This window comes from Mastigoproctus giganteus, chromosome 2, assembly GCF_048544385.1.
Source record: "Mastigoproctus giganteus isolate SK-2022 chromosome 2, ASM4854438v1, whole genome shotgun sequence".
Lineage (NCBI taxonomy): Eukaryota > Metazoa > Arthropoda > Arachnida > Uropygi > Thelyphonidae > Mastigoproctus > Mastigoproctus giganteus.
In genome coordinates this window covers 72,560,222-72,575,977 of record NC_143576.1, presented here as the reverse complement: position 1 = coordinate 72,575,977, position 15,756 = coordinate 72,560,222, and the positions used below count along the sequence as shown (strand labels likewise).

The 15,756-nt window shown below is 38.0% G+C and overlaps 1 protein-coding gene across 2 annotated transcripts in view; it reads left to right on the top strand.

Annotated features, from left to right (window-relative positions):
- The first annotated feature begins 1,052 nt into the window (after positions 1-1,052).
- The window catches only part of LOC150089337 (immediate early response 3-interacting protein 1), a 71,724-nt gene continuing 57,020 nt past the window's right edge, over positions 1,053-15,756 (top strand). For both annotated transcript variants that reach the window (XM_090368510.1, XM_090368509.1), the window contains exon 1: positions 1,053-1,271. In XM_090368510.1, the coding sequence (XP_090224636.1) occupies positions 1,181-1,271 (91 nt within the window). In that variant the 5' untranslated portion in view covers positions 1,053-1,180. The remainder of the gene's footprint in view (positions 1,272-15,756) is intronic.

The following is a 15,756-nucleotide window of genomic DNA, read 5'->3' as shown; positions in this document are numbered from 1 at the left end:
CCATTCAAAACAGGGCAGTTAAGTTAATTAATGGCTCATCTCTATCAAACATGAATAGTATGGATTTATAGAAAAAATATATGCGAAAAATATATATAAGGTACCTTATTGGTACCCAAATAATAGGCTAAAATCTATTATTTGGGTACCAATTGTCTCCCCCTACTGGGCGTGGTCGTAGAAACGGAGTGGTTGTACGTTGAATTCTGTGATTATTGTGAAGGGGTTTTGTTTCTGATTGTTTTGTGTATTCAAGGTAGGTCGTGCTTAGCTTCGGTAGGGTGTTTATACCTCCTATCCCCCTCTTTTAAAATCGGTAAACGAGTCCCCGATTTTAAAACAGCCTCAATTGGGGGGAGGGTAAACACCCTAGACATATCAACCTAGGAGGATGCGGGCGGTGGAAAACAGTGAGTGGCACATGCCAATCACTGCCTTCTTCCTGACTTTTAGTCGAAGTGTTGAGTGGTACCCAAAATCTGAATTTTAACAAAGATTTATATTATAGATCAACAGGGATTACCTTTATTTTAGATATAGGAAGCTTCTTTTCCAACTCTCTAATAATTCTTGAGGATGGCGATATCTATTTTGTAAACCAGGTGGGACATCTTATTTCTTTTGGTTCTATAGCTGGACTTTAGAGTTAAATTTAGGGGTCTAATAAAATTGGATATGGGGGGGAAGGAATTATTCTCTACATTCCTTAAGTGGGACTAGAACTTTTCGGGCGTCATATTCACAGGAATAGAGCAACTCACAATTAATCCGAAACTTTTGTCTTATGTTGTAGTGTTTGTAGAACAAAGATTTATCGAAAATTCCCAGTTTTGGATGTTGTGCTTTAAGAAAAATTCCGAATTCTCATATTTTCCAAAAAATAATAATAACATAAAAATAAATAAATTTATAAATAACCCAATAAATAAATAATAAAAAAATGAAATCGAGAAAATGTCAAAAGTTGGAAATTTTTTGCATATTTCGTATCACTGTTAGCGGTTTGACTTGTTAAAATCTTATTTTTCTGGTATCGAGGATTGTTGTTGTGGCTTCTGATAAGTTTTGGGTGAAGGCAGTTTTAGTTGTACTGTGTTTTGCATATATAAGAGAAGGCTTATGTTTTGAATATATATATATTTATCGTGGTAGTAGTGTTATAATTTATTCCTCTGTTGTTATGGCTGTTACTATCTATAGTTCATTTGAAGCAATGTTACTGTGCCTGAATGCCATTACTGTTCTTAACGAACAAAGATTTTTAGTTCAAGGTAATAAATGCTAAATACAGGACCGGTTATTTTTATTTTATATTTTGTGTGAGTACAATGCAGTTTCGATATAACTTACATCGATATGCCGTAGTTCAAATGTACTACAGAATGAGTGTACCCGCAGCCAGCTATTTAAAAAAATACTGTATTGAAACGTGCACTATTCCTAGTGGGAACTCGTAAAAGTATACCTACTGTTCCACATTGTATTTTGTGGTACATTCGCTTACAGAGTCATTTTTGGCTGTAATCCATTATTTGGATACCACTTGTGTTCCGCAGTGGGCGTGATCGTAGAACGGAGAGATTGTACGGTCGAGTTCTGTGATTGGGGGAATTATTGTGAAGGCGTTTTCTTTATGATTGTTTTGCGCCGTCGAGGCACAGGATGGGTGCCGAGCTTAGGCAGGATGTTTATCACCCCCCCCATCTCGCTGTCGAAAAACGAGTTCCTGATTTAAAAACAACGGCAAGTGGGGGGGGGGGCTCTAGGCCAGCTTTTCCCAAACTTTATTATTAGCCATATGGTGCAAGGAAGCCTGAGGCTTATGATGCACCAGCCATAAAAATATGAGAGAGAGAGTGAATCAGAAGTAGAAAGGAATCACCAAGAAAGAGAAGAATGACTTAGTCACAGAACACTTTATCTCACAATATATGTATATAAAGTGCTTAGCATCATAATACACAGCCATTTCTGAATAAACAGAAAATTTTTAAGGTGGCATCGTTTTAGGTTATATCTCATATTGTGAATACCTTCACAACGAGTTGCCATGATATTGCACTACTTCGAATAAGTAACGCTTCACCTAAGGAGAAGACTAATGTTACTTATTCTCAGATTGGTACCACCACCCAGACAGCACCGTTTCAGTGCTATTTGGCCCTTCTTCAGTGAGTGGGTAGGTACCCAAGTGATGCAATGATGGCAAAAACAGTTATGAAGTATAACTCCACAATATGATGTATACATCATACACCATCAGGCATCTCTCATATTGTGGAGTTATACTTCATAACTGTTATGAAGTATAACTAGTTATGAACTGTTATACTTCAAAAACAGTTATGAAGTATAACTCCACAATATGATGTATACATCATACACCATCAGGCATCTCTCATATTGTGGAGTTATACTTCATAACTGTTTTTGCCATCATTGCATCACTTGGGTACCTACCCACTCACTGAAGAAGGGCCAAATAGCACTGAAACGGTGCTGTCTGGGTGGTGGTACCTATCTGAGAATAAGTAACATTAGTCTTCTCCTTAGGTGAAGCGTTACTTATTCGAAGTAGTGCAATATCATGGCAACTCGTTGTGAAGGTATTCACAATATGAGATATAACCTAAAACGATGCCACCTTAAAAATTTTCTGTTTATTCAGAAATGGCTGTGTATTATGATGCTAAGCACTTTATATACATAGTCCAAATTTGTTCGCAGCTTGAGGCTCTAGCCCTAAATGCGCCTTAGTCTAAATACTCACAATATATTTACGGAACACATACGAAACAAGTTTAGTGGAAAGCTACTAGGTTTTACATACCAACTAAGAAATATTGTTCAAGGTTTAGGCCTAAATGGATGTCAGATGAACTAATGAGACATATGGCAGAGAATAAAAATGCATGGGTTACATACAAATTAACACGGGACACAGAAGCGTATGATAGATACAAGTTGATCTGTAACCAAGTTAGTCTGCAATTCTGCCCAGACACGATAGGAGGGAGTATATGATCAGAGCCTTGTCGATCAATTCGGCCCTGGAAAGATTGTGCAAGGCTCAAGGGGTAGAATTTTTTTCAGCCTGGTCTGTACTTGTTAACAGGAGAGACTGCTTCTACAGGGATGGGATACACTTAAATAGAAAAGTTGCAAGAATGTTTGCTGATGCTATCGAGGCAGTGTTAGGTGGGTCGGAAAACTGCTAGATTGGGGGGATAATACAAGGACTAATAGATTAACAGTAGCAACTGGCAGAGGTGAAAGTGATTCTTGCACTGCTTCTATTGGAAGGAGTCGCAGCCTGGAAAATAAGATGCAGGATATTTCAGAGACTGCTGGGAATCATTGGGGTACAAGTAAACACATGGGTTGTGTTAGGGTAGCTAAGAAAAAGAACGGTGCATGTATACTTGCGTGTACACCAATGCTAGGAGTTTAGTAAATAAATTTGATGAATTTGAGGTATTGCTCAAAACATCAAAGGCAGATATTGTGGGGATTTCAGAGACGTGGTGTCACACAGATATAAGGAATGCAGAACTGGTATTTAGGGAGTACAATGTCTACAGAAGGGATAGACAGGATAGGAAGGGAGGAGGGGTTATGTTATTAGTTAAGAAATACATTAAAACCAAGGAAGTGAAGCCATTCGACATTGCTGGACAGAGCAGTGTCGAGTCAGTTTGGTGTGACATAAGCATTGGGAGATCAAAATTGAGAGTAGAAGTGTGCTATAGGCCTAATGACTCTGATGAGTATAATAAGAAATTGTACAGGGAAATAGAGTGGGCCAGTAAATCAGAGAGTCTTGATAATGGGGAAATTTTAATTTGCCAGATATTGACTGGAATTTGTGGGTTGGTCACTCACACACTAGCAAGCCTTTTGTGGGTTTATTGGATGATTGTTTTCTACATCAGCATGTTCGGGAGGCAATTAGAGGGAGTAATACTCTTGATTTGATTATCAGTAGTGATTCTTCATGCATTAAAAATCTGCAGGTAAATGAACCACTAGGTGGCAGTGATCACAGTGTGCTGAAGTGGTATTTACTCAAAGAGGTAACTACCATTAGGGGTAAAGGGAAGGGTTATTGCTTTCGTAAAGGCGTCTACAATGGACTGATATAGTATTTAAATTCTATACATTGGGACCAACTGATGATGTTACCAACAGCAAATTCAAAATGGGAAGCAATCAAAGAACTTATCTTGGAAGCTACTAGGCTTTACATACCAACTAAGAAATATTGTTCAAGGTTTAGGCCAAAATGGATGTCAGATGAACTAATGAGACATATGGCAGAGAAGAAAAATGCATAGGATACATACAAATTAACACGTGACACAGAAGCCTATGATAGATACAAGTTGATCTGTAACCAAGTTACAAAGGAGGTTAGGCAGGCGAAGGCAGATTACGAGAAATCTTTGGCAAGGGATATAAAGAAAAACAGCAAAGAGTTCTTTACTTATGTAAACTCTAGAAGGAAGGGGATGAATCAGATTGGTCCACTTGATATCAATTGGTCAACTGTTGTTGATTCTGCTCAGGTAGCTAACAAACTAAATGAATATTTTGCATCAACATTCACACGTGAGGAGTTATTCAGCGAGGGGAATGCCAGAGGTGTATTCAACTCTGGCAGTAAGCTAGAGAATCTTGTAATAACTGAGAGTAAAGTGGAGGAGAAATTGTTGAAGATAAATACAAGAAAAGCACCTGGGGTGGATGGGATCTATCCAGTTATATTAAAGGAGGCAGCAAAGGAAGTAAGCAAACCCTTAGCCATAATTATGAGAGCTTCCTTGGACTCAGGGGAAGTACCCATGGACTGGAGATGTGCAAATGTGACCCTAATTCACAAAGGAGGATCAAAGGGCGACACAAGTAATTATAGGCCTGTTAGTTTAACTTCTGTTCCCGGAAAATTAATGGAGGCACTGGTTAAAGAAGCACTGCAGGATCAGCTAGACAAGACTTCAGTTATAGATCAGACACAGCATGGTTTTGTTAAGGGGAAGTCTTGCCTGACCAATTTGATTGGATACTATGATGCAGTCACAAAAGAACTGGATGCAGGGAATAACTTTGATATTATATACTTGGATCTTAGAAAGGCTTTTGATACTGCTGCACATGGAAGACTGCTGCACAAATTGGAGCTGTTTGGCATTGGAGGCCAATTGCTGCTATTGATAAAGGGGTGGTTGAGGGGGAGAAGACAGAGAGTGGTAATCAATGGACACTGCTCATCGTGGACTAATGTTATTAGTGGAGTCCCTCAGTGTTCAGTATTGGGTCCATTATTGTTTTCTGTATTTATAAATGATATTGATGATGGTATATCAAGCTTAATGTCCAAGTTTGCAGATGATACAAAGGTTGGCAGGGTTGTCAAGGACACTACTGACACTGCTGCTGCTGCAACAGGATCTGGAATGTTTGAGCAGATGGGCTGAGAGGTTGAAAATGAAGTTTAACATTGACAAATGTAAAGTACTACATATGGGAAACAGCAACCCCAGAGCAACGTATCAACTCTGTGCTACTACACTGACAGTGGTAGAGAAATGAAAGGGACCTGGGGGTGGTTGTGCAGGCAGATATGAAGTTCACTGAGCAGTGCAGATGGGCTGCAAGAGTAGCTCATGGTGTATTGTCAATGATATATAGCAATTTTTCTAGCAGTGATAAGGAGGTGATTATTCCCTTGTATAAGGCAATGGTCAGGCCACACCTAGAGTACTGTATACAGGCTTGGAGGCCTCATTTCAAGAAGGATGTAGAGCTGCTGGAATGAGTACAGAGAATGGCAACAAGATTAGCGAATGGAACAAAGGGGTACTCTTACGAAGAAAGGCTTAAGTTTTGCAAATTACAGTGTCTGGAGACTAGGCACCAGCGAGGTGATCTTGATAGAGGTGTATAAAGCCTTGAATGGTTTGAGCATGCTCAATGTTGATGGGATTCTTCTTCTTGCTCAGAATAATCACTGAGAGGGCATAAATTCCAATTGAGAAAAGACAGATGTAGGATAGATGTGAGGAAATTTGCCTTTAGCCAGCGGGTGGTTGGTTGGTGAAATAGACTTCCATCCCTTATCATGGAAGTTGATAGTCTAAATAAGTTTAAGGCTCAACTGGACAGGTATTTCGAATGAACAGAGGGGTGAAGTGGAAGTGGTTGTGTTTTTTTTTTTTTTTTTTTTTTTGGCTGATGCTGCATAAGCTTGCTTTCTTGCATCAAATGCCTCTAGTAATGCTAATGCTAACCAAATAACTGTTTGTAATATTTTATTACATACAACGCGCTGTGCATCAACAGCATCTTTATTTCCAACACTTGTAGTGCCGAAATTCAAATAACTGCCATCATACATTCGTTTTGGTCTTTTATTAGTTGGTTCCTGTTTTTTTGATTTGTGGCAATATTGTGTTCGTTTTCATCACAGTTGCACTACTAAAAGTACTTTGCTTCTTATTTTAAAGTTCTCCTTTTAAACCACAAATCCATGGTCATTTATTGTAATAGTAGTATTTTGAAATAATGATAATTGTCAAAAAAAATTAAACAGGGAAGTGAGTTTAGGTATGATATCGGTTCGCTGCCTGCTTTTATTCAACCCGTATACTCCACGCTAAATTGCATATGAATGTCATATTAGATCACTACATGGCTACTTTTCGTAGATGTCATTACCTCTATGCATACTTGCTCTATGCAAAAGTGTGCCAATATAAAGTGTTCCACGATCTCTTTGATTATTAGTCTATCCAGTATATTAATAACCAAAGAAAAGTTAAAAATTATAAGGATACAAAAGTGGTGTCCACTACAAATATACAAAATTAATTTATTTTATTTTTTAATTATTAATTAAGATTTTTCACGGAACACAGTTTGAGAAAAACTGCCGTAGGCATATCAATCTAGGAAGACAGTGGGCGGGAGAAAGAGTGAGTAGCACCTGCCAATCATTGCTTTGTTCTTGTCCGTTTTGTCTAAATATGGATTAGTACCCAAGGTCCAGAGTTTTACCGACATTCATTACTACTTCTGTGGTAGTTTGTTTTTGGACAACGTATTGTAGCAGTTGGAAGGAACTTCCAGTTCTTGTGTAGTGGACAGTTAAGGAAGAACTAGAAAAGCTAATAGAGTGAATAGTCAGGTGATTTGGTGTTTTTTTTTTTTTTTTTATTATAATAAAAATTTATATATTTTTTGGCTGATGCTGTATAAGCTCATGTTGTCTTGTCAAGTGATATACAGGAATTTTTCTAGGAAGGATAAGGAGTTGATTATCCCCTTGTTATAAGGCAATGTCAGGCCACACCTTGAGTACTGTATACAGGTCTGGAGGCCTCATTTTAGGAAGGATGTAGAGCTGCTGGAATGAGTACGGAGATGGGCAGCAAGATTAATGAATGGAACAAAGGGTTGCTTTTACGAAGAAAATTTTTGAAAATTATGATGTCTGGAGACTAAGCACCTGCGAGGTCATCTGATTGAGGTGAATAAGGCCTTGAATGGTTTGAGCAAGCTCTATGCTGATGGGATTCTTCCTTTGCCCAGATTAATCTCCTGAGGTGACAAATTCAAATTGAGGAAAGACAGTTGTAGAATAGATATGGAGGAGTTTGCCTTTAGCCAGCATGTGCTTGATTGCTGGAACAAACTTCCATCTGTTGTTGAAGTTGATAGCTTAAATAAATTCAAGGCAGAACTAGACAAACATTTGGAGCAAATTGATGGGTGAAATGGGAAAGGTTTTTTTTTTTTGGCTGATGCTATATAAGCTTGCTTTCATGCCTATGCTAAGCTAGAATTTTCTCATATCATTTCCATTATGAATATTAATTGCTGTAGTTTTGCAGTTCCTTCTATTTTGCTTCAACAAGGATATAATAAGTTTTACAGTGATTAAACACCAATTTCACATCTGCAACTTGTGGAAATAAATGGTAATCTGTGAGGTGGGGAACGTGGCGTTTCAGTTCATGGATTTTCCAAATGGATGACAAACCTTTAATTCTGGAAAGCATGCAGTGATCCCGTGGGAAATTGCTTTTTTTCTCTGAAAAAAAGCAATTTCCCATTTAGAATGGCAAGCCAGGTAGCATCCATGTCTCATGACATTTTTTTTGCAGATTCTAAAGTCATTTGAAGTATTGACTTCAAAGTATTGTTGTTTACTATGCTATTTTGTAACTTTGGAGTGCTCTGTACCCCACGTTTCTGTTTACACTACTTTTTTCCTTCGGTTCAATCACAATTTTTGTGATTGGTGAAGACTATGATTTGATTCATGAACTGATGAAACAAAGATGACTTTGATGATGTATCTCTCAATGAAGCAGAAGAAGATATTTTGAGTGAAGATGATGTAGAAGATGTCTTCAAGTTGTGATTCAGATGATGAATATGTGCCAGATCATCATGAATCCCAGGGGGTGACATCTGGTTAGTATGGGTTTGGCACATCCAGGGTCCTGAGCTGGATATCATCATTCTTCTCTTTCTTGGTGATTCCTTTCTACTTCTCTCTCTCTCTCTCTCACACACACACACACACACACACACACACACACACACACACACACACACACACACACACACACACACACACACACACAGGGTAACTCAGAATATTTTTGTTTTTTGGCTGGTACAGCAAAAGCAAAGCCTTCCTTGCAGCATACAGCTTATTATAATAATAAGTTAGAGAGCTATTGTCAGAAGATATGGACGAGGCTTGGGCAGAAAGACAAATGCACTTGAAGGACATCATTATTCAGACATATACTGCTAGAAGTATTTACAGCACTTCTAGTGCAAGTGCAACTTTGAATATTCAGAGTGAGTCGATACGTGTTCTGAAGAAAGGCTGACTAAAAGGTAAAAAATGTTTATCAGTGGTCTTCTAAACCTCATCAAAAGCTGGAAGAACACTGAGAAAAACATTTTCATCAAATGAGGCCCAAAAGGTATTGCAAAACTTGTGAAAAATGCATGTGATGCTTTTGAATTGTTTATTGATTCAGAAATGCTGCGGTTCTCATTTTTTGCTATCAAGAAAAATTGAAAATTAAAAGGATATGAAAAGTACCCTAAAAGTTTTTTTTTTTTTTCCTGATATTGTTACTTTCATAGTAAAGTTTTTGGAATAAGAACAACAAATTTAGTATATTAACACAGTTTATTAAGCATAAATTTATATATTCAATTATATAAAAAAATAAGTAAATAAATCTGTCAACTACTGAGTGCCGAGCACTCAGGATGAAGGGTCCGTAATCACGAATGGTCGTTAGTGTAGTATCTCAAATAGAGAGCTTTATGGTAACTGAAAAAATGTTTCTAGTACCCTGGCTTGGCCTAAAACTGTGGAACTAACGAAAATGTTGTCTATTCGAGTCTTTGCAGTTGTTGTGAATGAGAAGGGTGGGAGAAGCGACTCCGACTTCTTCCTGGGGAAGCGATTAAAGTCGTGGGGGAAAAGCTACTGGCAGGTGAGGGCCGTGCAAGACTGCGCAGGCACCTCCCCACCACTGCCGCCTCAACACTGGCTCTCTGAGTACCTCCTTGCCAGGACAACTCCAGCTTTGAAAATTGTAAAAAAAACTTCTCGCTTTATAGAATTATTAACTAACTATTTAGCAACCTTTTTGTCACCAAAAGAAGAGTTGCTTAATACAAAGGAGCATGCTATCAAAGTGCAATAAAATTTTGTTTTTTTAATTTTAACACAAAGTAAATAATAGATTTCAATCGGAATAGTTTTCCCTTGATAAACATCGAACAATGCATAGCTAATGTGGTTTTTAAATTTTTAGCTCCATTAGCAACGGAAATAGGGATGGAGGGGACAGAAATTACTCACATTTTCCTGTCTGGCACCACCATTTTAAATTTTAAAAATATTTTAAAATTATATTTTAAACCTATTCGTTGAGCTCTTTCCAAAGGTGTATAATATGCTATAGGTTGTTGACAGGATTTTTGTTCCCCCACATTTTATCCCCCCATTTCTCAGACAAATTTTTTTTCAACAACGATCAATATGGCGTTATGTGGCCCACTTGATGTACAAACCCATGCAAAATTCCTAGTCAATAGGTTGAGTGGTTCCAGTGATACAATGCTCTGACAGACAGATGGACGGACAGTCAGACAACTGGGTGACATTATAAGGGTCTTTCGTTAGATTACGGCCCCTAATAAGTAAAAATAATTTCATAATAAAAAGTTTTCGTAGAATATTCCAAATTTTTATTAAGTTCTCATCCGACACCCTATACCGACTTCTTTTCTTCCTCTATGTGTGTCTCTTGCTGACATTTCCAGAGCAGCCACAAATCGACATATTTTGCTGGATCGAAGCGGGTGAGCGGTGGGCCTACAATTTTAAGAAACAGTAGTGAAGAAACTGTTTTTGTCATCACCGAAGTTCCTGTTGGGCTGACAGTCAGATTCATTTGTGAAAATCCTCGTTCAAATTCACTCGATGAAATTGGTATCCTACTCAGAATGTCCATCAAATGCTTCAGTTCTTCCGAAACTATCTTTTCAATTAGGTATTCCTGGATTTCACAAATTGTATCTTTTTCATTTAACTGTAACCTAATTGACAATTTTCTAACTTCATTTTCACCAAATGCCATCATTTCACATTTAGAAGGTTTAATACCTTCGTTGCTCTTCTCTCGTCATCGGTATTGTCACTAGTTCTTAAATTTGAATTTTTTTTCTTTTCTTTCTTCTGTTTTTTTTGAAACTGTCCAAAGTGTCGGTGTCATTTGGATATTCAGGTACTGTGAACAGAGATAGGGAAAAATGTGGATAACGCACTTTCACAAAACAACAGATAGTTATTTATCTGGGTAAAAGAAATTCACTCCCTCCTAATTCTCGAACGGGACGCTTACAGTTGATTCATAGCGGTGTCCAACCTATGGCCCACCACGAAAGTGAACTAAACAGCATTTTAAATTTTGTCAATTATCAAAAAAATTTTTTGTTTAGTAAGTGTAATTGTGTATTGTACTGAATAAAATTTTCGAATATTTTCAGTTTTACCTTTACATGCAACAAGATATGGAAAAAGGAACACACTAAAGAAATCTAACTTCGAATTTTTTTTTGAATATGGCCCCTGTACGGGAAAAGTTTTTCCACTTCACTGCAGTAGAAGGTGGACCAGAGCCCATTGGGAACACCCCTTGATCTGCCCACTGCTGACCATCGCGACTTCTCCGTATGTGGGACTCGTGGTCGGATAGGTTTTACCAGTTCCACTAAGTTGTAGAATGGTAATCCCTTTAGCCCTCTTAATTCATGCAGCAGCACTAATTGCCTGAAGGCCAGAAATGTGAACAGTGCATACCGAGTATATTCTCTCCTAATCAGTTCGCTATATGAAAATTTTCTTGATGAACGGAAAGTATTTTGAGTATAACTTCTTAGGGGAATTCAAAAAAATTCCCTATAAAAGGACTTCGTTAAACAGAAGTCCGACTGAGTAATTTAGAATTAAAAAAATGGTTATACAGTTTTATATTGAAAATATCTTAACAAATGACAGTGAAAAATGCAAATTTAGTTAAATAATTTTAAGCTTATTTGAATAGCAAATTTATGGAATATTACAAATTTCAAAGTTTTTATAATATTCCATAACTTTTCAAAGTTATGGAATATTACAAATTTCACTGTTAATAAAGGTGCTGGTATGCCGTACCGTCCCAGAAAAAGCATGGGTGCCCAGAAAAGTAATCAATTCCATACAGACACTTTGGCACAATATGTGAGGCCTTCGTGTAACAAAAATTTTTATATCTGAAAAGAGATATGATTTTTTGGTAAATATCCTTTTCTTCGATGATAGACACTAGGCAAGCAAGAAAACAGACTCGTTGGCACTTATCTGTGGCTCATAGGATGCATTTATAAATAAATGCAAAGGTATGTACACTGTTTATACATACAAAGGTATGTATGAACTTGCTGTTTGATCAACAAGTAGCTTCTAGCATTTCAAAGACTATCATTTCAGGATGTACCACTCTAGCATGCCAGCTAACTACGACTTTAAAATGCTTCTAGCATTTTGAAGACAATACCATCTCATCGTGTACATCTCTAATAAGCCAGCCAAGTATGACTTTAAAATGCTTCTAGCATTTTGAAGACGATACCATTTCATGATATACATCTCTAACAAGCCAGCTAAGTACAGCTTTAAAATTGTAATGATATGTGATTCTCAAAATGGATATATGATAAACGCAACAGGATCTAGAAAAGTTAGGCAGATGTTCATCAAGTACGGAGTCTAGCAACAGCTTGTGGATTTCAGGTCCAACAAAAATTTCTGCTTTGATTCAATCAGCTGTTGGTTCATCTTTTATGTAAGCAGTGGAAATTTAGTGCAGACATACTTGAAACAATTTCCTTTCTTGTTTATGGCATGGATGATCTGTTTCATTGCACTTTATTTGCAAAGGGGATAATGATGTTTTGTTTCAACCAGCTGTTGGTTCATCTTTTACGTTCTTTGAATTGGTGTCAGAAATCCTTACCTTTTCCAGCATTCACTTATTGCTTTACTATCTCACTCAAAAAGTAAGGCATTTTTTACGTGATCAAGTTGTTGACCGAGTAGCAGACCAGTAACTTTAAAATCTACACACACTGGCCAATCATAATTCTTACTTGATTTTTTCCAGAAGACAACATTTTCATAGTTTCCCTTTAAGTGTGCTGAATAGACTATGGGAATGGATGCATACTTGTTTTCATTATGAAGGAGAACTCAGAGGCTTTGCTTAGGTGAGTCAGTAAATAGCTTTCACTCTGTCAGTTGGTAGAGAATTCGGGAAAGTTAATATCTGCAGTAATGTTGTTGCAATATATGATCGAGCCATTCTTCAGAATAATGGGAAACCAATTATTTTTGATGAAGTCTGTCCCATGAAAAGACTGTTCCTTGGCCCAAAAGTTCTGTTAGACCCTTTAGGTAGATTTAAATCTCATGAAATCATTGAGTTCATTTTTATAAACAGTTGCAGTCCAGACTAGTGAATTTGTCACAGTAGTTTGTCATCCTCTAGAGAACAAATATCAGATTTGGGATCTGATGGCATATGTTTAAGAATAACTGATGGAGATGGGTCAGGATGGGGTTTTGACCCTCCAGCTGAATTAACGTTGTTGGGTACACAGTGCTCTGCACATTCTTTGAATTATGACCTGCTACTTTATGGAAGAGTGATTAATATCCCAGGTTACTTCCAGACCACGAGAGGGAAAATGCCACGGCTCTCTTTTTATCATAATTTCCACAATTGTGCGAGACCTTCAAATATATATAGCACACTTTATAGAGGGTACAACTTTTATTTTGGTCACATAATCTAATTCTAAAATGTATGGCATATACATTTTTCACAAATGATGTTCTATCTCTGGTGTTACATTGATGAAGGCTATCAGGGTTAATGTTGAAGTTTGAAAATGATATAAAGGTTGGTAGGGTGGTTAATGACAGTAATCAGGGAATGCCACTGCAAGAATATCTAGAAAATTACGCTGATGGACTGAGAAATGGCAGTTGAAGTTTAACATTGTCAAATGCAAGGTACTGCATATGGGCAGTGGTAATTCCAGAAGAACGTGCCAACTGTGTGGTACCACACAGTTGGTACGTAATGGAGAATGAAAAAGACCCGAAGTAGTTGTGTAGTCTGATATGAAGTTCTCTGAACACTGTAGACAGTTGCTAGGACAGCTCATGGGATTTTGTCAATGATACACAGGAATTTTGCCAGCATGGATAAAAAGGTGATTATCCTGTTGTCTAAAGCAGTGGTTAGGCTGCATCTTGAGTATTGCACAATGATCTGGAAGCCTCATTTTAGGAGGGATGTGGAACTGTTGGAATAGGCGCAGAGAAGAGGAATGAGATTGGTGAGGTGAACAAATGGATGCTTTTAATAAGAAAGGCTTCATTTTTGCAAATTGTAGTGTCTGAAGACTGGGTACCTGTGAGGTGATCTGTTTGTGATGTTTAAGACTGAATGGGTTGAATAAGCTTAGTGCTGATGGCATTCTTCCTCTTGCTCAGACTACACACTGCCAAATGCCAGGACATTACAGAATCCAACACAATACATATTAGCATTAGCATTAGTAGAGGCATATGATGCAAGAAAGCAAGCTTATTCAGCATCAGCCAAAAAAAAAAAAAAAAAACCCTCTCCCATTTCACCCCTCCGTTCGTTCGAAATACCTGTCCAGTTGAGCTTTAAATTTGTTTAGGCTATCAACTTCAACAACAAGTGATGGAAGTCGGTTCCACCAACCAACCACCCGCTGGCCAAAGGCAAATTTCCGCACATCTATCCGACATCCGTCCTTCCTCAATTTGAATTTATGCCCTCTGAGGTGATTATTCTGAGAAAGATGAAGAATCCCATTGGCATTGAGCATGCTCAAACCATTCAAAGCCTTATACACCTCTATCAGATCACCTCGCCGGTGCCTAGTCTCCAGACTCTGTAATTTGCAAAACTTAAGCCTTTCTTCGTAAGAGCAACCCTTTGTTCCATTTACTAATCTTGTTGCCCTTCTCTGTACCCGTTCCAGCAGCTCTACATCCTTCTTGAAATGAGGCCTCCAGACCTGTATACAGTACTCAAGATGTGGCCTAACCATTGCCTTATACAAGGGAATAATCACCTCCTTATCCCTGCTAGAAAAATTCCTGTATATCATTGACAAGACACCATGAGCTACTCTTGCAGCTCGTCTGCACTGCTCAGAGAACTTCATATCTGCCTGCACAATTACCCCCAGGTCCTTTTCATTCTCCACCACTGTCAGTGTAGTACCGCAGAGTTGATACATTGCTCTGGGGTTACTGTTACCCATATGTAGTACTTAACATTTGTCAATGTTAAACTTCATTTGCCACCTCTCAGCCCATCTGTTCAACCTTTCCAGATCCTGTTGCAGCAGCATAGCGTCAGTAGTGTCCTTAACGACCCTGCCAACCTTTGTATCATCTGCAAACTTAGACATTAAACTTGATATCCCATCATCAATATCATTCATAAACACCGAAAACAACAATGGACCCAACACTGAACCTTGAGGAACTCCACTAATAACATTAGTCCACGTTGAGCAGTGTCCATTGATTACCACTCTCTGTCTTCTGCCACTCAACCATCCCCTTATCCATAGCAGCAATTTGCCTCCAATGCCACACTGCTCCAATTTGTGCAGCAGTCTTCCATGTGCAACAGTATCAAAAGCCTTTCTAAGATCCAAATATATAATATCAAAGTTATTCCCTGCATCCAGTTCTTTTGTGACTACATCATAGTATCCAATCAAATTGGTCAGGCAAGACCTGCCCTTAACAAAACCATGCTGCGTCTGAGCTATAACTGAATTCTTGTATAGATGATCCTTCAGTGCTTCTTTAACCAGTGCCTCCATTAATTTACCTGGAACAGAAGTTAAACTAACAGGTCTATAATTACTTGTGTCAGCCTTTGATCCTCCTTTGTGAATTGGGGTTACATTTGCACATCTCCAGTCTATGGGTACCTCCCCTGAGTCCAAAGAAGCTCTCATAATTATGGCTAGGGGTTTGCATACTTCCTTTGCTGCCTCCTTTAATATAACTGGATAAATCCCATCCACCCCAGGTGCCTTTTTTATGTTTATCCTCAACAA